Source organism: Schistocerca nitens, chromosome 5 (genome assembly GCF_023898315.1).
Source record: "Schistocerca nitens isolate TAMUIC-IGC-003100 chromosome 5, iqSchNite1.1, whole genome shotgun sequence".
In the NCBI taxonomy this organism is placed as follows: domain Eukaryota; kingdom Metazoa; phylum Arthropoda; class Insecta; order Orthoptera; family Acrididae; genus Schistocerca; species Schistocerca nitens.
This window is the reverse complement of record NC_064618.1, coordinates 311,354,772-311,379,818: the sequence shown is the minus strand read 5'-3', so window position 1 is coordinate 311,379,818 and position 25,047 is coordinate 311,354,772. Positions and strand designations below refer to the sequence as shown.

At 45.0% G+C, this 25,047-nt stretch overlaps 1 protein-coding gene across 1 annotated transcript in view; it reads left to right on the top strand.

The window, feature by feature from the left end:
* The first annotated feature begins 536 nt into the window (after positions 1–536).
* The window catches only part of LOC126260422 (Kv channel-interacting protein 4-like), a 575,073-nt gene continuing 550,562 nt past the window's right edge, over positions 537–25,047 (top strand). The window contains exons 1-2 of the mRNA XM_049957750.1: positions 537–549; positions 1,371–1,495. Coding sequence (XP_049813707.1) covers positions 537–549; positions 1,371–1,495 — 138 coding nt within the window. The remainder of the gene's footprint in view (positions 550–1,370; positions 1,496–25,047) is intronic.

Genomic DNA, 25,047 nt, shown 5'->3' with positions numbered 1-25,047 from the left:
AACCCTTGTCTCCTTCTCCTGGTGACCTATTGAAGTTTCCTTCCCCTATATGTTACGCTTTGATCTTTTGGTGCTTTTTTTATAGAGTGTATTTTGAAATGTTGTAGCCAGTACTGATTCATGTTGCACAGGTCATGACGCACTTTAGCACTCACCCAAACAAAAATGATAATCATTCTCATTTTAATGTAAGATTTAAGGAAGGTTTATAAAGTTTTCATAACTGAAATGTACACGAGAGACCATTATTAGACTATGGTATTTGCCTCTAATGCCAGGCGCTGTTTAATAAATTTACTTTGTAACACGGTGTGTAGGGTGGTCGCTGATGTTAAAGAAGGATGTTTAATGTCGATTAGATACTCTCTATCCCTCGAGGTATGTAATTCAACTTACCACGTTACGAAGACATAGCTACAACTTAGTTCTGTTCAAAATCTGTTTCCATACATCCTTTGGCATTTCTTGTTCCACACATCTGAAGATGCTGTATAGTGAAACGTGTGTGGAGTAAAAATAAACGAATTTTGGCGACTATGACAAGAGTGAGTTATTTGAGACAATAGTACGTCACCAGAGTACTGAAAAAGAAATAGTTGCATAAATAACGGATCGACAAAAGCAAAACAGATGTGACAAAGTGCCGCCAGAAGGACATCTCATTGTTAATATTACCTAAATATAAAATTTTCTTCTCCTTCTTCTGCAGCTTTCTTGAAGGAATGAAGCTATGAGAGGTACTTGTAGTTAAGTTTTCCCTCTCATCCTTTATTCTCTTAATTGTAAAACTAGAAAAGCTAGCGCTCCCTACTACCCTGTCAGGCATTTTGTTTAATGAGATTTTTGCTTCCACTGCCATAAAGTCCGTGGCGTTGTGCAAAATCACACGTACCCGATTATGAAAAACTTTCGTGACAGCTACAGTGTGCTTTCACTCCAGCTGTATAGAAAAGAGATAGCAAAGAGATCGGTGTAAGTGTGCAGGTCAGATGGTGAGAGGCAACTGAGGCAGCTACCCCTTCGGAAAATACGGATAAACTCGCCCAGTGCTCACGACGATAACGTGTGCTACGTTGTTTTCCGCGAGCTCTAATGATCTTACCAGCTGATCTACCCATGCACGATTTACGACTCACTAAAACAGCTTCTAAAGCAAGGGCTCTGGGATCGATACTCGATCTCGTGCAGAGTTTCATTGTGTCAAGAAGTTCCATACATTCTGCTGTAGCGTAGAAGATACATTGTGGATTCGTACTCGTGTACCCTACTATAGACAGAAGATATGTTGATACTCTCCACTATAGAATAGAAATATTCTCGACGTGTAGTTACGTTTGAGTGACGTGGCCCGCCTGCTGTGTGTGTTGCAGAGGAGGAGTTGGACGAGTTCAACATCCACGTGGCCAGGCACCGGCCCGAGGAGCTCGCCAAGCTGGCCAAGACCACCAAATTCACACGCAAGGAGATCCAGCTCATCTACCGCGGCTTCAAGCAGGTCAGTTGCCACGTCGGCTGGGCCAACAAATATTGCCAATATTGCGGAGGCAACATTTTGCTTCGTTACCACACAGCCGAGGTGTATTAATCAGGCAACATACATGCTTGGAGGGTTTAGATTTAAAGTGAGCAAAACCCATTGAACTTAATTTTCAGGTTATGTTGTTGGTCTTCAGTCCGAATACTGGTTTGTTGGAGCTCTCCGTGCTACCATAACCTGAGCAAGCCTCTTCAGCTCCGAGTAACTACTGCAACCTACATCCTTTTGAATCTGCGTACTGTATTCATCTCTTGGTCTCCCTTTAAGTTTTTTACCGCCCGACCTTCCCTCCGGTATCAACTGGCGATCCCTTGAGGTTTCAGAACGTGTCCTACCAACCAATCCCTTCTTTTAGCCTGATTGTACCACAAATTTCTTTTCTTTCCAGTTATGTTCAGTACCTCCTTATTAGTTACGTTGCAAGCTTCGTACTTTCAATTGTAATTGAGACTCTAATACAAATGGATAAGATAATGTTAATCAGAACACTAGGAGGAGTTATGGTCTAAATAACAATAAATTTATTCATTCTTAACATCACAAGACAAAAAAATTGTTAAAAAAACGACACACAAACATTTTTTTTATTCGAGATATGCGGTCTATGGTGAACATAGTAATCAGCTGGAGATCAACACACGACTCTAACCAGAACTCTAATCGCTTTACCCGTCTTATAATGTGAATCCATGGTATGGCGCAGAAATTACGCTATAGTCAAGCATCTATACTCTACTATTCCATAAAGAAAAAATATGGTTCCAAACAACAGGGTGCTGAGAAGCATGTATTCGAGCCCAACACCATAGCAGCGAATACTGTACCCTCCTGCTGGTCTGGGCTGCACACCAGGATGCGCTCGATGACTGGAGTCAAGGACGGCAGCAATCTGTTATTAATGGCGCGAGGCCGAGAAAATGCAAGTACGCGGTCTCGCGTTCAGCTAATATGGAACACAGGTACTTCCCTATGTGCCTCTGAAATCCTAGTGGATTCCAGTGTGCAGGTGGACCCGATTGCTGGTCTGCCAAACCAATTTGACTCAACACAAATAAATACACCCACGCATCACTCGTTGTGTCCATGATGTCAGAAGCAGTACCTCTGATGATTCAGATGGTGACTGGCACAGGCTTTAAGTGGCACTCTAGCGAAGGACACAAGTCTCACCGTTTAGGTAAATATCTGCAGTTCTTTGCTAGCGAAGCGTCAGTACAAGAGAGACCTCTTCTCTTTCTCTCAGCTTTCCTCGCCAGCTCGATAGCCTAGAACATTTACATATTAGACTACTCCCACTTTAGCCCAAGCTAATCACAAGCTACAGTGCGGCACTCGTAGCTGAGAGACTGCCCCTTGCTCTGCATGCAAAGATTTGACCAATCAGCGACTTTAAAAATTAATTGGTAGAAAAAGAAAAAATATTCAGCTACGTGGCCTCTTTCCCATCCGGTTACGTCGTGTCTTTTGCTAATAGCATGACCTGGATGCAGTCACAGCCCTCTGTAAAAAGATCGTTACCTCCTCTGTTGCATCCATTTCGAACTTTTCAAAGAATGCCCATAACCTCGCTAAAAGCCTCGTGCCCTCACAAATACACTCCTGGAAATGGAAAAAAGAACACATTGACACCGGTGTGTCAGACCCACCATACTTGCTCCGGACACTGCGAGAGGGCTGTACAAGCAATGATGACACGCACGGCACAGCGGACACACCAGGAACCGCGGTGTTGGCCGTCGAATGGCGCTAGCTGCGCAGCATTTGTGCACCGCCGCCGTCAGTGTCAGCCAATTTGCCGTGGCCTACGGAGCTCCATCGCAGTCTTTAACACTGGTAGCATGCCGCGACAGCGTGGACGTGAACCGGATGTGCAGTTGACGGACTTTGAGCGAGGGCGTATAGTGGGCATGCGGGAGGCCGGGTGGACGTACCGCCGAATTGCTCAACACGTGGGGCGTGAGGTCCCCACAGTACATCGATGTTGTCGCCAGTGGTCGGCGGAAGGTGCACGTGCCCGTCGACCTGGGACCGGACCGCAGCGACGCACGGATGCACGCCAAGACCGTAGGATCCTACGCAGTGCCGTAGGGGACCGCACCGCCACTTCCCAGCAAATTAGGGATACTGTTGCTCCTGGGGTATCGGCGAGGACCATTCGCAACCGTCTCCATGAAGCTGGGCTACGGTCCCGCACACCGTTAGGCCGTCTTCCGCTCACGCCCCAACATCGTGCAGCCCGCCTCCAGTGGTGTCACGACAGGCGTGAATGGAGGGACGAATGGAGACGTGTCGTCTTCAGCGATGAGAGTCGCTTCTGCCTTGGTGCCAATGATGGTCGTATGCGTGTTTGGCGCCGTGCAGGTGAGCGCCACAATCAGGACTGCATACGACCGAAGCACACAGGGCCAACACCCGGCATCATGGTGTGGGGAGCGATCTCCTACACTGGCCGTACACCACTGGTGATCGTCGAGGGGACACTGAATAGTGCACGGTACATCCAAACCGTCATCGAACCCATCGTTCTACCATTCCTAGACCGGCAAGGGAACTTGCTGTTCCAACAGGACAATGCACGTCCGCATGTATCCCGTGCCACCCAACGTGCTCTAGAAGGTGTAAGTCAACTACCCTGGCCAGCAAGATCTCCGGATCTGTCCCCCATTGAGCATGTTTGGGACTGGATGAAGCGTCGTCTCACGCGGTCTGCACGTCCAGCACGAACGCTGGTCCAACTGAGGCGCCAGGTGGAAATGGCATGGCAAGCCGTTCCACAGGACTACATCCAGCATCTCTACGATCGTCTCCATGGGAGAATAGCAGCCTGCATTGCTGCGAAAGGTGGATATACACTGTACTAGTGCCGACATTGTGCATGCTCTGTTGCCTGTGTCTATGTGCCTGTGGTTCTGTCAGTGTGATCATGTGATGTATCTGACCCCAGGAATGTGTCAATAAAGTTTCCCCTTCCTGGGACAATGAATTCACGGTGTTCTTATTTCAATTTCCAGGAGTGTATGTTTTGTACCCGACTCTGGATGTCTGGGCGCCTCTGACCTGTCGCACGGAAATTCGCAGAAACACACAGTCGTCTCATCGGCTCCCTGCCTAACAAGGGCCCATCCTCTGCTTTATTGTCAGTCATCAATGCTCTGGCCATAACAGCGGCGACTCCTCGGCGCTAGTCAGCCTACCTGGACGCGGCCGCCGACCGACCGCCGACATCCAACGGGTCTGCACAATGAGACCGAGGAGCTGGGCAGTCCGCAATATTTTCACCCCAGTTTCGCAGAAAAAACTCTCCCTTCGACCCTCAGCCGCCGTATGCTTTTACTGCAGTCACTTAAATCGGCACCCTCTTCCTTTGAACGCAGGTAAAGCTTACCGCTCTTCCTTCACTAGAGCACACAAGCAAGAGCATTAACTACTGCCGCCCACTTCATCATATGAATGAAGTCAGATCGTGTCCAGGTATAGCAACCAAGTAATAAAGATCAACTTCCCTAAGAACATGACGCAGCATAACACGGTATCAGAAGTGAGAATGCCCTGCATCTCTCAATGTGATCTACCCATCTAATCTTCAGCATTCTTCTGTAGTACCATATTTCAAAAACTTCTATTCTCTTATTGTCTAGACTATTTATCGTCCATACTTGAGTTCCATGCATGGCTACACTCTGTATAAATACTTTCAGAAAAGACTTCCTGATGCTTAAATCTATACCTGATGTTAGCATATTTCTCATGTTCAGAAACACTTTTGTTGTCATTGACAATCTACATTTCATATCCTTGTCTATTGCTTTAATTTCCTAATGTAATTCCGTCAGAATCACCTGATTTAGTTCGACTACATTTAATTATCCTCGTTTTGCTTTTGTTGATATTCATCTTATATCCTCCTTTCAAGACACTGTCTATTCCGTTCACCTGCTCTTCCAAGTTCTTTGTTGTCTCTGACAGAATTACAATGTCAACATAAATCTTTGGATAAAAGGCTGAAAAAGAAACCAATGGTTCAAATGGTTCAAATGGTTCAAATGGCTCTGAGCACTTTGGGACTTAACATCTGAGGTCATCAGTCCCCTAGAACTTACAACTACTTAAACCTAACTAACCTAAGGACATCACACACATCCATGCCCGAGGCAGGATTCAAACCTGCGCCTGGAACCTCTCGGCCACACCGGCCGACAAGACAACAATTTTAATTAATTAATCGTGTTGTTTAAATCGTTTTTAAGTCTTAGGTATGTACCAGTAACCTGTCCCTCGCCCCTCTCGAATTGAACTCCCAGGTAGAAAACAGCTTCAAACGTCTGATCACTTTATAAGTGAGTTAATGTTTTAAATATTAGACATCAACCATGTGAAATCTTTATGGATAAAGACAAGAAACGCTCAGTATGTTTTATTAGCTTAGGATTATTCCCTAAGTAGACTAACGAAAATCTAAGCGAACATTTAGTAAGTGAGAACATCTTTTAATTTCTTTATTTTGTAAGGCTGAAAGTGAAAAAAATATAAAAGTATTGAAATTATTTTTAAAGTTTGCTGGAAGTGACTAAGTGCTCTCTAAAACTGTGTGCCCGACCGAGACTCGAACTCGGGACCTTTGCCTTTCGCGGGCAACTGCTCTACCATCTGAGCTACCGAAGCACGACTCACGCCCGGTACTCACAGCCTTACTTCTGCAGAGTGAAAATCTCATAAGTGCTCTCAGGTTTGATGGAAGTCATAGGTGCTCTCTTTACCAAGCACTGGTTGAGTACTTTCTGGGTAATATGGACTCCACTTTAAGAAAAACGTTTTTCCCTAGTGTCAGTATTTATGAGGGCATATCTCCTCAACCATGTGTACTAAAATCAAATAATTTTGTAGGTACTCTCAAAGGTATGTGTGGATAATAACTGCAAAAATGTGTTGTGAATATAGTGAGTAGTAAGAAAGTAATAAAATGCTGATGTTTTACTGCATGAATAACGAAAATTTAGTAACCGTTGAACGTCCTTCCTTACATTATTTTGCGTGGGAGAGGACGAGAAAAAGTTTCAAAAAGCGTTGTAATTATGCATAAAGATGGTTGAAGATGCTAAATGCTCCCATTCTGAAACACTGGATGAATATTGTCAGGGTAATTTGCTTGATGTGAGTTGCACTGCCTCAGTACATACAAGCAGTTTCTAAATTTAATTCTTGATAAAGTAAGAGTGTACCCCAGAATGAGTAGATTATAATTGCATTTTAAGTTTTTAACGTCGGTCAGTAATCTAAGTACTGGAAAAAAATTTTTGTTGCCACTGGAAGCTGTTAGATAGGCAACATGCAACTAAGATTGGGTGAGCGTTTTATCAATTTAGTAATACAAATGTTAAATGTTGTAATACTTGATATCCTCTAGCTCATAACACTTATTGTTTAGAAGTATAAAATTTAGCACAATATTGGTCTTTGTGCACTTTATCTTTGCAAAAATGTTTTACGTAAGGTTTATTATCAGTATTGGTTTTAAATCATAATATACCCAAATCTGTTCCTTGCTATATTAAAATATGTCTCTCAAGTCGTTAATGGTACTTATATCCTAAAGTCTGTAATATTATTACTCTCGCCACAACTGCATATTGATGTATTTCTTAACATTTTAGTCAGAATCAACCTCATTGTCATCCTCCTTCTGAAAAATTACATTTCTGAAGCACGTGTTCAGGTGGACGGGAGTGGTTTTGAAATACACGTGATGTATCAGTTGCATTACGTTCAGAGCGATTTTATCCTTTTTCTTCTGCACACTGGAATGATAAAGTAAATCTTGATGCGCATTTGCTAAAGTCTGCAGAGGTATTCCTTATAGTTTTTTCTCCACGGTAATCTCTCGAATGGAAGTTCTATTTCGTTGAAAGTTTCTTTGAATTTAATCGATAAGAACAACCCATTTCCAAATTTCATGCAGGACGTACATACACCCAGTTGAAGAGGGTGTCCCTGTGTGTCCAGTTTGCTGCTAGTTGTGTAGGTTTTGTGAGTTTTGGTGCTTAGAAATTTATTCCGAACATTAAAACGACTGTGAATTATTCTTCTCTAATGATTTTTATCATTCTGCTGTAGTCTTTTGGCAGGTAAATATTTTTTTTAAATTTTTGCTTGCTTTTTCTATCACACCGGAACCAGCATCGTTAGGGAAGAATGGTTGAGCAGTCTGTAGAAACTTCAACTCTATAATATTTATTTCCATGTTAGCAGCTCGAGTTCGGTTTGATAGAGTCAGGGTCATTTTGATGATTATAGTTTCCAGTGAACGAATCGAAAACAGACGTGCTAGTTTGAAGTTCCGCGCTTTATCTACAAGTGCTTGCCAATACAAGATGTTGTTGACATTTTTACGTCTTCCGCCACTTCATCAGACTATTAAAACATAAAAGAAGTTCCGCCGTTTCTTTACAAAATATGTAAACAATAAAGATGCGTCATGAATCTGTAAGAGTTATAAAATAAAACTACCGTGGATTTGGTTCACTAAAGTTCTGAAAACTATTGACGATCATTCTGAAGGAAAGAAGTTGAGTGCCATCTGTTGGATGAAATGGTAGCTATGGACTTGGTTCTACCCTACACTGAACAGTAACATGTTTTTACGATACAGTGGTACATTCTATTATAAAACAATAAAACCGACTTGGTTTACTTCAACTCTGAAACGTATACTTACAGCTAAATTTCTTTGAGTATTTCGTAATGAAACTGTAAACAGTTGAATGGTATAGTTTAACAAATGGCAGCTACAGTTGCACAAATAGTACAGATTATCATGAGCAGTTTCAACACCTTTGCAATTATCATATGTTCAGTCCGGAATATGAAAAAAGAATTAATTACGAATATTGTTGAGTAACAACTCGTCATAAGTAAAGTGTATATCTAAACAAACATAGAAAACTTACTCAACGGGAGTCGTGAGTCGAACTGCTCAGGATACAATGGCGGAAAATCAGAATTATTGCAGTTGTAAGGGGAATCCAACAGGAGGCAGGGTAGTTTAGTCGACTAAAGAAGAGCTGAGCAGAAATAAAATCCTAAAGGCTATATTTCAAAAGGATATACGCAGTTCATATCATTCATCCTGTTTTCACAATTTTTTTATTCATGATCAGCCAAATTAGCAGGTTGTGTGTTGCACTCTCTACTCAGCTTACAGCTCTTAAGTCGAGCTACAGCCACAATACTGCTGTTCAGCACTGACAGTGCGGTCGAACTGTCTGTAAGCAATACTTCGATTAATGTGAGCGGCTACTCTTGCGAAGGAGTCGTCGAGAAACATTAGTCCGGCGACCGCCTACAGTTCATTTATCTGAGAGCCGCAGAGACCAGTCTGTTGAAGTACTTAATGAAGAATGGGCTGTTAATTAAGCTCAGGAGTAGCCGAGGAGCGGATCACATCTCACAAACCTTGTTGCAGTTTCCAAAAACCACCCCAGCTGCAATTTCCCAAAAACCGACTGATCACTTATACATTAATGTTCGGGTCGGTTGAATTGGGAGAGGGGACCAAACAGCGAAGTCATCGGTCCCGTCGGATTAAGGGAGAATGGGGAAGGAAATCGGCGGTGCCCTTTCAAAGAAACTACCCCGGCATTTGCCTGAAGTGATTTAGGGAAATCACGGAAAAGCTAAATCAGGATGGCCGGACGCGGGTTTCAACCGTCGTCCTCGCGAATGCGAGTCCAGTGTGCTAACCACTGCGCCACCTCGCTCGATACTGTCGTTCAGGACAGGGGAGTATTAGTTACATATAAAATTCTTATACGGAAGACATTTTCCTGGGTAGGCTATTATTTTATTTTGAAATAAACACATCATTTCATTATTTAGCAATTAGCTATTTTCTCCCCCTTAGGCATGATCAAGCCCTTTTGGACGTCATCAATAAAATTGTGGAATAAAAATCGTTCCCCTTATACTGTAGAACATTCCACGCATCAGTGTGGAGGGAAAAGCAACATGTGATGACGTCCCTAATACGAATTTGTACAGCAGTCCCATATGTGAAGTCTTTATGCAAAACAGAAAAAGTACAACTCTTATATGAGTTTTGCCACAGTGTCGGCTTACGTAATACAATGGAGTACAGTAGCATATCTACTGAACTGGAAACACACATGACTTCCTTCCAAAAAACTGTACGGCATCTGTAAACCTACACATTAGAGAGGCTACAAAGTGGACATAATTTATTCTTGCTGGATTTCACAACTGAAACACCATATTGTATGAAAAGCTTACTTATAAGACCAACGAGATGTTCGAAAAGTAACGCAACCTGTTGAGGAAATAACCAAGTTACACAAGTTGTCGAAAGTGTTCTCCATTATGTGATTCACGTAATTGAGTATAACACAGTACGTTCTTAAACACTTGCTATACCGTTTGTTGATGAACTGCAGTCACACACAGTTCTCTATATCCGAATTCCATAAAATACTGTTCATGATTAAATCGCTGAATGTACACTCCTGGAAATGGAAAAAAGAACACATTGACACCGGTGTGTCAGACCCACCATACTTGCTCCGGACACTGCGAGAGGGCTGTACAAGCAATGATCACACGCACGGCACAGCGGACACACCAGGAACCGCGCTGTTGGCCGTCGAATGGCGCTAGCTGCGCAGCATTTGTGCACCGCCGCCGTCAGTGTCAGCCAGTTTGCCGTGGCATACGGAGCTCCATCGCAGTCTTTAACACTGGTAGCATGCCGCGACAGCGTGGACGTGAACCGTATGTGCAGTTGACGGACTTTGAGCGAGGGCGTATAGTGGGCATGCGGGAGGCCGGGTGGACGTACCGCCGAATTGCTCAACACGTGGGGCGTGAGGTCTCCACAGTACATCGATGTTGTCGCCAGTGGTCGGCGGAAGGTGCACGTGCCCGTCGACCTGGGACCGGACCGCAGCGACGCACAGATGCACGCCAAGACCGTAGGATCCTACGCAGTGCCGTAGGGGACCGCACCGCCACTTCCCAGCAAATTAGGGACACTGTTGCTCCTGGGGTATCGGCGAGGACCATTCGCAACCGTCTCCATGAAGCTGGGCTACGGTCCCACACACCGTTAGGCCGTCTTCCGCTCACGCCCCAACATCGTGCAGCCCGCCTCCAGTGGTGTCGGGACAGGCGTGAATGGAGGGACGAATGGAGACATGTCGTCTTCAGCGATGAGAGTCGCTTCTGCCTTGGTGCCAATGATGGTCGTATGCGTGTTTGGCGCCGTGCAGGTGAGCGCCACAATCAGGACTGCATACGACCGAGGCACACAGGGCCAACACCCGGCATCATGGTGTGGGGAGCGATCTCCTACACTGGCCGTACACCACTGGTGATCGTCGAGGGGACACTGAATAGTGCACGGTACATCCAAACCGTCATCGAACCCATCGTTCTACTATTCCTAGACCGGCAAGGGAACTTGCTGTTCCAACAGGACAATGCACGTCCGCATGTATCCCGTGCCACCCAACGTGCTCTAGAAGGTGTAAGTCAACTACCCTGGCCAGCAAGATCTCCGGATCTGTCCCCCATTGAGCATGTTTGGGACTGGATGAAGCGTCGTCTCACGCGGTCTGCACGTCCAGCACGAACGCTGGTCCAACTGAGGCGCCAGGTGGAAATGGCATGGCAAGCCGTTCCACAGGACTACATCCAGCATCTCTACGATCGTCTCCATGGGAGAATAGCAGCCTGCATTGCTGCGAAAGGTGGATATACACTGTACTAGTGCCGACATTGTGCATGCTCTGTTGCCTGTGTCTATGTGCCTGTGGTTCTGTCAGTGTGATCATGTGATGTATCTGACCCCAGGAATGTGTCAATAAAGTTTCCCCTTCCTGGGACAATGAATTCACGGTGTTCTTATTTCAATTTCCAGGAGTGTATATGCAAATTCAACTTATACAAGGAATATCAGTCTGGCTTTCATAAACACGAACTCCACCTTAACTAAGATAACTTCGCCTTAACTAAGATAGCTGGTGAAATGAAATGTGCCGTGGACAACGGTGAGGCCATAATATTGACACTTCCAGACTTTGTCAAAGCATTTGATATCTTCAACTCTGACTGAGCAGAAAAAAGCGGGACCTAAATTTGTCAGATGGTATCCTGAGGCAGTTTGAAATTTACTTAAAAAACAGCCAGTGACATGTTGTCTGTCGGCATAGAAGCATGTTCTCTCAGCAGCGCATGGGGGTCAGTTCCAGGCCCATTATTTTCAGCCTTTTATGATAACGCTCTCTCTTCGGTTCTGTTCTCTTCCAGGTAGCACTTCTATGCCGACGATCTACAGTTTTACGCCAGTGACAGACCAGAAGAAATCAGTAGTGTGAGCGTCCTGGTGAATGATGATTTGTCTTCACCAACTTAGTAAGATGGGTGCAAAACCTATGACGTAAACTAAATGCTAAACAGACCCCGTAAATTTAGTGTCTCATTAGATTGTGTAGTTCTCAGTTCTGCCAACAACTGCCTCCTACTTTTCTCGACGATATTCTAAAATCTTATTAAAAAAACAGTAAAGAGCTTGGGTGTACCTTTCACGGACCATCAATGCCCTTAAAAAGTTTCAGAACGTATTCATGCAGGAAGTGAAACGTATAACTATACAATCACTCATCCTACCGAAAATTACGATATTACAATATTATCAAACACGGCACGAGTAGTGAGAATACAGACAAACTGACCATGAACGTTTGTGTGCGCTAAACCCGAAATATCTGTTGGGAATGCAGGAGTACGGCGTATGTATCTTCAGTCAGAAAGATTCCCAACATTTAGTAATAAAACGATATTTATTAAATATGAAGCTGCTTCTTGTGAAATGTCCAGCACAATTAGACGTTTGAAATGATTATAAGTCCTCTAACACATTAAAGTACTGTCACTGCGCCTCAGAGTGACGCCCACGTAGAGCCCAGAGCTGGCCTACGACGCCCACGGAGCCTAAGCCTCGGAGACGACGGACGAACACTGCAGCTCGTAGACTCGACGGTAACTGGAGACTGTACACGAGTTGGCGCACTGAAGAGAACTGTCCACCGTAGGTTTTTATTTTCCATTATTGTTATTTTAAACATTTACAAAAGGTAGGCCGGCAGTGGCCTACCCACGCCGCTCTTCGACCACAGAAAAAAAAACATACAAGAAACATGAAGACATAATAACAGATCCACAGGTTTTTTTTATTTTTTTTATTTATTTTTTTTTTTTATAATCAGTCTACTGACTGCTTTGATGCGGCCCGCCACGAATTCCTTTCCTGTGCTAACCTCTTCATCTCAGAGTAGCACTTGCAACCTACGTCCTCAATTACTTGCTTGACGTATCCCAATCTCTGTCTTCCTCTACAGTTTTTGCCCTCTACAGCTCCCTCTAGTACCATGGAAGTCATTCCCTCATGTCTTAGCAGATGTCCTATCATCCTGTCCCTTCTGCTTATGTTTTCCACATATTCCTTTCCTCTCCGATTCTGCGTAGGACCTCCTCATTCCTTACCTTATCAGTCCACGTAATTTTCAACATTCGTCTATAGCACCACATCTCAAATGCTTCGAGACTCTTCTGTTTCGGTTTTCCCAGAGTCCATGTTTCACTACCATACAATGCTGTACTCCAGACGTACATCCTCAGAAATTTCTTCCTCAAATTAAGGCCGGTATTTTATATTAGTAGACTTCTCTTGCCCAGATATGCCATTTTTGCCATAGCGAATCTGCTTTTGATGTCCTCCTTGCGCCGTCCGTCATTGCTTATTTTACTGCCTAGGTAGCAGAATTCCTTAACTTCATTGACTTCGTGACCATCAATCCTGATGTTAAGTTTTTCGCTGTTCTCATTTCTACTACTTCTCATTACCTTCGTCTTTCTCCGATTTACTCTCAAACCATACTACGTGCTCATTAGACTGTTCATTCCATTCAGCAGATCATTTAATTCTTCTTCACTTCCACTCAGGATAGCAATGTCATCAGCGAATCGTATCATTGATATCCTTTCACCTTGTATTTTAATTCCACTCCTGAACCTTTCTTTTATTTCCATCATTGCTTCCTCGATGTACAGATTGAAGAGTAGGGGCGAAAGGCTACAGCCTTGTCTTAGACCCTTCTTAATACGAGCACTTCGTTCTTGATCGTCCACTCTTATTATTCCCTCTTGGTTGTTGTACATATTGTATATGACCCGTCTCTCCCTATAGCTTACCCCTACTTTTTTCAGAATCTCGAACAGCTTGCACCATTTTATATTGTCGAACGCTTTTTCCAGGTCGACAAATCCTATGAAAGTGTCTTGATTTTTCTTTAGCCTTGCTTCCATTATTAGCCGTAACGTCAGAATTGCCTCTCTCGTCCCTTTACTTTTCCTAAAGCCAAACTGATCGTCACCTAGCGCATTCTCAATTTTCTTTTCCATTCTTCTGTATATTATTCTTGTAAGCAGCTTCGATGCATGAGCTGTTAAGCTGATTGTGCGAAAATTCTCGCACTAGTTAGATCTTGCTCTTCGGAATTGTGTGGATGATGCTTTTCCGAAAGTCAGATGGTATGTCGCCAGACTCATATATTCTACACACCAAACGTGAATAGTCGTTTTGTTGCTACTTCCCCCAATGATTTTAGAAATTCGGATGAAATGTTATCTATCCCTTCTGCCTTATTTGACCGTAAGTCCTCCACAGCTCTTTTAAATTCCGATTCTAATACTGGATCCCCTATCTCTTCTAAATCGACTCCTGTTTCTTCTTCTATCACATCAGACAAATCTTCACCCTCATAGAGGCTTTCAATGTATTCTTTCCACCTATCTGCTCTCTCCTCTGCATTTAACATTGGAATTCCCGTTACACTCTTAATGTTACCACCGTTGCTTTTAATGTCACCAAAGCTTGTTTTGACTTTCCTGTATGCTGAGTCTGTCCTTGCGACAATCATATCTTTTTCGATGTCTTCACATTTTTCCTGCAGCCATTTCGTTTTAGCTTCCCTGCACTTCCTATTTATTTCATTCCTCAGCGACTTGTATTTCTGTATTCCTGATTTTCCCGGAACACGTCTGTACTTCCTCCTTTCATCAATCAACTGAAGTATTTCTTCTGTTACCCATGGTTTCTTCGCAGCTACCTTCTTTGTACCTATGTTTTCCTTCCCAACTTCTGTGATGGCCCTTTTTAGAGATGTCCATTCCTCTACAACTGTACTGCCTACTGCGCTATTCCTTATTGCTGTATCTATAGCGTTAGAGAACTTCAGACGTATCTCGTCATTCCTTAGTACTTCCGTATCCCACTTCTTTGCGAATTGATTCTTCCTGACTAATGTCTTGAACTTCAGCCTACTCTTCATCACTACTATATTGTGATCTGAGTCTATATCTGCTCCTTGGTACGCCTTACAATCCAGTATCTGATTTCGGAATCTCTGTCTGACCATGATGTAACCTAATTGAAATCTTCCCGTATCTCCCGACCTTTTCCAAGTATACCTCCTCCTCTTGTCATTCTTGAACAGGGTATTCGCTATTACTAGCTGAAACTTGTTACAGAACTCAATTAGTCTTTCTCCTCTTTCATTCCTTGTTCCAAGCCCATATTCTCCTGTAACCTTTTCTTCTACTCCTTCCCCTACAACTGCATTCCAGTCGCCCATGACTATTAGATTTTCGTCCCCCTTTACATACTGCATTACCCTTTCAATATCCTCATACACTTTCTATATCTGTTCATCTTCAGCTTGCGACATCGGCATGTATACCTGAACTATCGTTGTCGATTCTGATTAGAACAACCCGGTCACTGAACTGTTCACAGTAACACACCCTCTGCCCTACCTTCCTATTCATAACGAATCCCACACCTGTTATACCATTTTCTGCTGCTGTTGATATTATCCGATACTCATCTGACCAGAAATCCTTGTCTTCCTTCCACTTCACTTCACTGACCCCTACTATATCTAGATTGAGCCTTTGCATTTCCATTTTCAGATTTTCTAGTTTCCCTACCACGTTCAAGCTTCTGACATTCCACGCCCCGACTCGTAGAACGTTATCCTTTCGTTGATTATTCAATATTTTTCTCATGGTAACCTCCCCCTTGGCAGTCCCCTCCCGGAGATCCGAATGGGGGACTATTCCGGAATCTTTTGCCAATGGAGAGATCATCATGACACTTCTTCAATTACAGGCCACATGTCCTGTGGATACACGTTACGTGTCTTTAATGCAGTGGTTTCCATTGCCTTCTGCATCCTCATGTCGTTGATCATTGCTGATTTTTCCGCCTTTAGGGGCAATTTCCCACCCCTAGGACAAGAGAGTGCCCTGAACCTCTATCCGCTCCTCCGCCCTCTTTGACAAGGCCGTTGGCAGAATGAGGCTGACTTCTTATGCCGGAAGTCTTCGGCCGCCAATGCTGATTATTAATCAAAATTTAGGCAGTGGCGGGGATCGAAGATGGGACCGAAGACGTTTTGATTATGAATCAAAGACGCTACCCCTAGACCATGGGTAGGATAAAAAAAAGGAGACAGACAAATGAAAAATAAATGAAGTCGTTCATGGAAGGCACTGGTCGCACAAGGAAGTTCAACTCAATGCACAAATGTAGACGGATGGTTGAACACGTGAATGTAGGAGCACTGAAGAAAAAACACCGTTGCACTAAGACGAAGAGAAACACTAGCACAATGATGGCGATCTTCGGCGCACTACAAACACACTGTTGCACGAAAAAAATGGGGGGCCTGCCACAGGGAAATGTGAGGGATTGGGGGAGGGGGGAAGAATGCCAGTTGGAGAGAAGATGGGAGGGAGAGGGGAGGGGGTATGGGGGGCTCGAAGCTTGGGGAGGGGGGAGGAGAGGGAGCGAGAAGTGATGAGGGAGAGAAGGGAAAGAGAGTGCGCTGGAGGAAAAATACAAGAAGAGGAAAGGGAGGCGGAAGCCACCTTGGGCAGGAGTGTGGTAAGATGGAGAGAGGGTGGGATGCAGGTGTACAGGAACAGCAGCGGACAGGGGTGGGAAAGGATGGGAGAGACAAGTGGATGAGGGGGATCAAGTTTACGGGAGGTGTAAAGGATCCGTATACATTCAAGGAAGAGGAGGAGGTGTGGGAAAGGAATTAAGTTGTAAAGGATCCACATGGGGGATGTGATAGGCAAGGTGAAGCGATGGTGTTTCAGGATTTGAAGGGACTTGTACAAGGTAGGAGGGGCAGAGATCCAGGCAGGATGTGTATAACAGAGGATGGGGTGGATGAGGGATTTATAGATGGGGAGGATTGTGGAAGGGACCAGACCCCATGTGCGGCCGGAAAGGAGCTTGTGGAGGTGGAGTCAGGAGCATGCCTTGGCTTGGATCATCCGGAGATGGGGCGTCCAGGAGAGGTGACAGTAAATGGTGACGCCAAGGTACTTGAGGGTGGGGGAGACGTTGAGAGGATGGCTGTAGACAGTGAGATAAAAATCTAGGAGATGGAAGGAAGGGGTGGTTTTGCCTACAATGGTAGCCTGGGTTTTTGGAAGGATTGACCTTGAGTAGCCACTGGTTACACCAAGTGGTGAACCAGTCAAGATGGGATTGGAGAAGGTGCTGGGAGCGTTGCAGGGTGGGGGCAAGGGCAAGGAAGACAGTGTCATCGGCATATTGGAGAAGGTGTAAGGGGGGTGAAGGCAGTGGCAAGTCCGATGTGTAAAGAAGGTAGACAAGACGGGGCACACTGGCAGAGGGGTGGAAGGTGTAGGAATCCGTGTTATGGATGGTGACATAGGAAGGATGCTGAGAAAGGAAGGAAGCGATCAGATGGACATAATTAATAGGAAGGACGAAGGTTTGGAGCTTGAAGAGGAGACGGAATGCCTTACATGGTGGTAGGCACGCTCAAGGTTGAGAGAGAGGAAGATGAAGGACCGACAGAAATTGAGTTGTTCAGAGAGGAGGTGAGTGAGGTGAAGGAGAAGGTTATTGGTAGAGAAGGATGACTGAAAGCCAAATTTGGTAGAGGGAAGGAGGTGGTGCTGGTGGAGGTGCTGGTGGATGCGTCAGGTGAGGATGGATTCCAGGACCTTGCTGAAGACTGAGGTAAGGCTGATGGGATGGTAGGAGGAGACAGTGAATCCCAGTTTGTCTTGTTTAAGGAACATCAGGATCTGGGAGGTTTTCCACAGGTCGGGGTGGAAGCCAGTGGACAAGCCCACATTATATAGTCTGGCCAGGGTGGAGAGGAAGGAGGTGGGAGCTTCACGGAGGTGACAGTAAGTAACATGGTAGTGACCGAGAGTGGTGTTGTGTTTCATGCGTAGTGTAGCTATGATATCTTGAGTGGTGTTCGGAGTGTTGAGTTCAGTGTGTGTAATGTTGTCCCCAAGTACTGGAAGCCAGGAGCGTGGAGGGACAGAGGTGTCAGTTCGATCACGGTCATCAGGGATAGTAAAGATATCGGAAAGGTAGGAAGCAAAATGGTTGGCCTTAAATGAAGGAGAGGGTAGAAGGGGACGGTTTAGACCTGGTAAGGCGGCGGAAGGCTGACCAGTACTTAGACGGGTTAATAGGCAGGGTAGCATTAAGGTGGATGCATGTCTGTCGCCAGTCCCAGCGTTTCTTGGCCGCAAGCAAGTTTCACACATGTCGTGAGAGTTGCCAGTGGCGTTGTAGTGTATCCCGGTCCCATGTGTGAAGGAATGCATGGTATAGATGGCGGGATTCGCAAAGGAGGAGGATGGCCTGTGGGGGTAAGGTAGGGCGGTGCGGGTGGATAGCGACAGTAGGAATGTGTGCATCCACGGCCTCAGACAAGGTCTGCTGGAGAAAGGAGATGGCATGGTTAATGTCAACAGGGTGGTGGTAGGCGAGGAGGTGGCTATCGATCCGGGTAGTGGTATTCTTGTAGGCATTCCAGTTGTCACGGGAATAGTCATGGGCATATTTCAGGGGAGGGTCGATGCGAGGGTCTGGGTGGTGGCGACGACCATCTGATACGGTGAGGAGGACAGGGAGATCGTCGCTGCCAGTGGAGTCAACGATGTCCACCGTAATGATGCCAAGGAGGTTGGGAGAGGCCAGGACGACATCGGGAGTGGTATTGGATTCGGGGTGGTGTTGGGGAATGGGAAGGAGGTCACCTTGGAGGGAGGTGAGGAAGCGATGTCACCGTCGTAGGCGGGTGGCGGAACGACTACGGATGTTGAAGTCGGTGGCAAACATGTAGGAGGAGAACTCCGTCCTTATGGTTGGAAGTTCGCGTTTGTCGTCTGTAGAACACAGAGAGGAGAAGACAATATTAGAGTATATTAGTCAGAGGACCGCCTTCTGCCGTCCTAGTGTCTGAAACAGTTTATTTGTGGCCGGAGTTCTTCCATCGTCGCAGACGAGTACGATAACCATCACTTCGACGCACTGGACGCAGTACATACGGTGATATTGCAGATTGCTCCGGTTTATAGGGCTATAAAAGCTAAACGGCTGTGATCACGTTAGTTCATTTCCACTGAGGTTCTACATCACGGTAGATCATCTTTGAAGGTGCTGTCTTCAAGTGTTTGGTACGTAGATAATGTCAGTCATTTCGCGTTATTAATAATAGACAACGCAGTCATAATAAGGGGCAGAGTTGGGCAGTTGATCAGTAATTTTACTTAGGAAATGTTAACTTTGTAATATAAAGGGTTTTCTAATCTACAATAAATATATAAACGGGATCAACGTTTATCATTTAGTACGTTTAGTTGCCTTCAACATTAATTAATGTTTAGATTGTTATTTATAGCATTAAGGGATCCTAAGATCTGCTGCAGGGGATACTCAGACAGGTCCAAATCTTCATTTTCGCGTTTATTATTTTCCATTGCGCACATTCATTTTACACCCGCCAGGAGTAGCATCTTGGATATTTTTTGAAATAAGTGTTCTACAGTTTTTTATGTTGATTTTGAAAATCACTTTCATTATTTAGAGTCACATCAGGATTTTTCACAAAATTAGTTACCATAGTTTAAAAATTTAAGTATATGAAGCATAAATAATAAAATTTTAATCAAAGTCTATATTTATAATTATTTTAGGCGTATAGTAAAAATACTTCAAACACTTATCATAGCAACAATAAAAGTGCTATGTTACTTTTATACGCAGACTTCATCTTTTTTGACTTCCTTGGAGAATCTTCATCTTTACTGTCCCTCTTCTGCATCCACATTCGACCATCATATTTTCATTCCATGTTCCCAAGTACCTCTCCTTCACCTTCTTAATGTCGTGGTGGAATTGTTCTCCTAGCTCTTCACTGCAATGTCCCATATCTTCTAGGAAGTAGCAACATGTGAGTGTAGGAAACGTACTTTCACACTCAACTTGCAACCCAACTTCTTAAAATTTTCGAACATTGTTTCGACATTGTTCTTGATTTTTATTATATAGAAAGTTTTCATTAAAAATCCGAAGGCAACCCTCAAATTTTTCCCTATTAATGATTACATACTCAGATTCGTGTTGCTTCACCAGTTTGTTGAAGATGAGTACCAATAGAAGCTCCAGGCTTAAATTTTTCGCCGGCCGTTAGGCCGAGCGGTTCTAGGCGCTTGAGTCTGGAACCGCGCGACCGCTTCATTCGCAGGTTCGAATCCTGCCTTGGGCATGGATGTGTGTAACGTCCTTAGGTTAGGTTTAAGCAGTTCTAAGTTGTAGGGGACTGATGACCTCAGCTGTTAAGTCCCATAGTGCTCAGAGCCATTTGAATCATTCAATTTTTCTTGACTGGTGAAGGGAAATTTCGAAGAAAGGTTCTTAGAGGATCCGTCTTGCGGAAGAGACCTTAAAGGTTTTGTGGACTAGAAGCGATTCATGCTCGATGTTTCTAGTCCCAGGCATTAAATGTCTCCGATATGACCAAACTTTCACATTCTAGTGCTTTTATTTTGTCCAGCCACCATACTCACATAAAAATCAGAGCACTTTTGTGTACACTTCTTGCTTTCCGAATAAAATTCCTACTGCTCATTCTAAAAAAATCTATTAAGAAGATGTCCATTATAACATAAAACTATTTTGAAATCAGATCAGAAATTGTTAAAGAATACATATTTATTTTCACTCATTTGACATTATACAGACTGGTTTTACAGTTTGGCATTTGGTGGTCAGATTATAATATGTGGAACACAGCCTGAATGGTACAGGATAATTTGTGATGGTTTCTTATGTCAAGCACCTATTTTCAAATTTCTATTAGCGGTGGAGCCACCACACAGGTGACGAAATGGTGGCCTCACCGCTAATTGAAATTTCAAAATGGATACTTGATATTCGATATTCTTTCTTTCTCTCTTTCTTTTGCTTGTGCCGTTGTCCCGCAATGACGCATGGTCGGCTTGGTTAATCGGATTTGTCAAGGTTAATTTAAGGGGTGGCGGGATGCCCTTCCTGCCGCCATCCCGTACCCCCCGGGACGAAATTAGTGTACCCCAACTGTCGGTGTCTAGTGTAATCCATGGAATAGTGCAAATGTGTTCAGATGTCTGCGAGCGGTGTAACTGAGACGGGACGTGAGGACCAGCCCGGTATTCACATAGTGGTATGTGGGAAACCGCCTAAAAACCACATGCAGGATGGCCAGCACACCGGCCTCCGTCGTTAAGTCGCCGGGTGGATTCGATCCGGGACTGGCGCGCCTACCCGAGTCCAGGAAGCAGCGCATTAGCGCTCTCGGCTAACCTGGCGCGTACTTGTTGTTTAATAAATTTAACTGTGCAAATGGGACCGTGTATTGCATACTGTACGAAGCAGTTGGTCCTATTGGTGTGTCCCGACAGTAATGTCGAAGTGGCTTAATAAGCTGCAGTATTACTATATAGCGGGAGGAGCTGTAGGATCGTTCGTTACACTATTCCGCAGAACGAATTTGAGGAGTCAATGGTAATGACGAGGATTTCCCGTGATAACGTAACGTGCGGTTCCAAGCCGAGTGTGCTTGTGTGCCTGGTAGGAGCAGCGGCCGGTGGTTGTTTATTTGACAGGAATTACCGCCGTAAGAGGCGACTCGTTGCCGTAACGCGCTGCAGCGCGGTCCGGGCCAAGTTGGTAAGAAGTGTGCGCCATCGTTACCGAGTTTCCGGCCGTTACGCTCACCTCTAGGGCCGTAGTTCGTACTGGCGGCCCGGAAGGTTCCCATAGGGCGCGGTAACGAGCTGTGCAGCCGCCAACCTCCCACTGCCGCTCGCGGTCAGTTTCTTCTACAGCTGTGCTTCAGTAGCTATTCCCATCTGCAACAAAACTGTTTTGTTGTGGAGTCAGTCTTCTGACTGTTTTGGTTTTCCCAGCCACGAATTCATCTCCTGCGCCAACCTCTTCATCCCAGAGTAGTACTTGCAACGAATACCGTCAATTATTTTATTATATACTTTACTGGCCATTAAAATTGCTACACCATGAAGATGACGTGTTACAGACGCGAAATTTAACCGACAGGAAGATGATACTGTAATATGCAAATGATTAGCTTTTCAGAGCATTCACACAAGGCTAGCACCAGTGGCGACACCTACAATGTGCTGACATGAGGAAAGTTTCCAACCGATTTCTCATACACAAACAGCGGTTGACCCGCGTTGCCTCGTGAAACGTTGTTGTGATGCCTCGTGTAAGGAGGAGAAATGCATACCATCACGTTTCCGACTTTGGTAAAGGTCAAATTGTAGCCTATCGCAATTGCGGTTTATCGTATCGCGACATTGCTGCTCGCGTTGGTCGACATCCTATGACTGTTAGTAGAATATGGAATCGGTGGGTCCGGGAGGGTAATACGGAACGTCGTGCTGGATCCCGACGACCTCGTTTCACTAGCAGTCGAGATGACGGGCATCTTATCCGCATGGCTGTAACGGATCGTGCAGCCACGTCTCGATCCCTCAGTCAACAGATGGGGACGTTTGCAAGACAACAACCATCTGCACGAACAGTTCGACGAAGTTTGCAGCAGTATGGACTATCAGCTCGGAGACCATGGCTGCGGTTACCCTTGACGCTGCATCACACACAGGAGCGCCTGCGATGGTGTACTCAACGACGAACCTGGGTGCACGAATAAAAAAACGTCATTTTTTCGGATGAATCCCTGTTTACAACATCATGGTGGTCGCATTCGTCTTTGGCGACATCGCGGTGAACGCACATTGGAAGCGTGTATTCGTCATCGCCTTACTGGCGTGATGGTATGGGGTGCCATTGGTTACACGTCTCGGTCACCTCTTGTTCGCATTGACGGCACTTTGAACAGTGGACGTTACATTTCAGATATGTTACGACTCGTGGCTCTACCCTCCATTCGATCCCAGCGAAACCTTACATTTCAGCATGATAATGCACGACCGCATGTTGCAGGTCCTGTACAGACCTTTCTGGATACAGAAAATATTCGACTGCTGCCCTGGCCAGCACACTCTCCAGATCTCTCACCAATTGAAAACGTCTGGCCAATGGTGGCCGAGCAACTGGCTCGTCACAATAAGCCAGTCACTACTCTTGATGAACTGTGGTATCGTGTTTAAGCTGCGTGGGCTGCTGTACCTGTACACGCCATCCAAGCTTTGTCTGACTCAATGCCTAGGCGTATCAAGGCCGTTATTACGGCCAGAGGTGGTTGTTCTGGGTACTGATTTCTCAGGATCTATGCACCCAAATTGCGTGAAAATGTAATCACATGTCAGTTCTAGTATAATATATTTGTCCAATGAATACCCGTTTATCATTTGCATTTCTTCTTGGTGTAGCAAATTTAATGGCCAGTAGTGCATTTATTCAAGAGAAAGAGCTTCACAACTTGAGCAAGTCAGTAACGTGTGGGCCTACCTCTGGCCCTTATGAAAGCAGTTATTCGGCTGGGCAGTGACTGATGGGTTGTTGGATGCCCTCCCAGGGGATATAGTGCCAAATTCAGTCGAATTGGCATGTTAGCTCTTCAAATCCGTAGCTGGTTGGCAGGTCCTGTCCATTATGCTCCAAACCCCAACTGGGAATAAATTCGTTGACCTTGCTGGCCATGTTAGGGTTTGGCAAACAAGAAGACAAGCAGCGGAAACTCTCACCGTATGCGGAAGGGCATTATCATGCTGATATGTAACTCAGGATGAGCGCCTCCTATGATGGGCAACAGAACGGGACGTAGACTATCGACGACGTACTGCTGTGATGTGACAGTGCCGCAGATGAGAACCAAAGAGATCCTCCTGTGAAATGAAATGTCTCCCCAGCTCATCAATGCTGGATGTTGGGTCATATGACGGTATCCCATCGTTGTCCGGGGCGTCTCCAGACGCGTCTTCGGTGGTCATTTGAGCTCAGTTCGAAGTAGAACTCATACTGAAGAGAATTCGACTCCAGCCAATGAGATTCCAGGCCAAATGTGCCCGAAACCACTAGAGACTGGCTTGTTGGTCTACAGAGGTCAATGGTAGTCGGTACAAGTGGCGCCATGAGCTCAGACCCCCGCCCTTCCCCCTTTTCCTGTGTGTCACCTGTTAGTTGTCCTTGTGGTCACTGAGGCACGAGTTGCACTTCGTATCGATGATAATGGTGGCTGCGGGGCTCTGAGCACTTCCGTGACGATTGCTTGGTCCTCACGTTCTGTCGTCTCTCTAGATCGACTGCTTCGTTCTTGACACTGCGTTCGGCCAGGTTTCACCTATTCCTGCCTGCCAATATCATCGAATGGCGCCATCCCTCATATCCAAATGTCGAGGGATTTGTCGGCTACTCCATCCAGCTTCGTTGCGCCCAACTACACGTCCTCTGTCAAATGCTCACAGCCATGTACATTGTTCACGCACTTATCTGCGAGGCTTAGGTAGTGTCCCGCTGAGTACGCGGAATGAAATTCGGAAAGGCCTTATGCCCTGGAATCAACATGTATACTGTTTACTATCCTTGCCTGCTGCACGGTGAAAAGCACTGCAACGTCACATATTCATCCATCGGCCGCCTAAGTTTACTATTTTGCATTTTCCGTTGATACCTGTATGAATATCAATTTCTGAACGATTTTTATAACTCCTTTGTTGTCTTAGGATGTATTCGGGCACAATAATAGGTAACTTCGGTACATGTGACAAGGATATTAGGTCCACAATAGTACTGGGGAAGAGGGCTAATAAAGAGCTGCATGTGGTAATGTGGAATAATAATATTCGGCAACACACTCTGAAAAGAATACTTCACAGTATGGTGAAGAACTTAGTTCAATATGTAGCTCAAATAAGGAAAGTTAGAGAGAAAATTAGAATAGTGGAAATGTACTTAACGGAAAATGTCTGTAGTTAACGAAGCAAGATAGGATACGAAATGAGGAAGTCTTGAGTCAAATGGAGATAACTTTGGAATATAGAGCGCTTCAGTGATACGGGCACTTACAGAGAATGCCCAACCGTAGGAGTTCAAGGACAATTTTAAACTGGGGGCTTCTCCGAATAAGAAG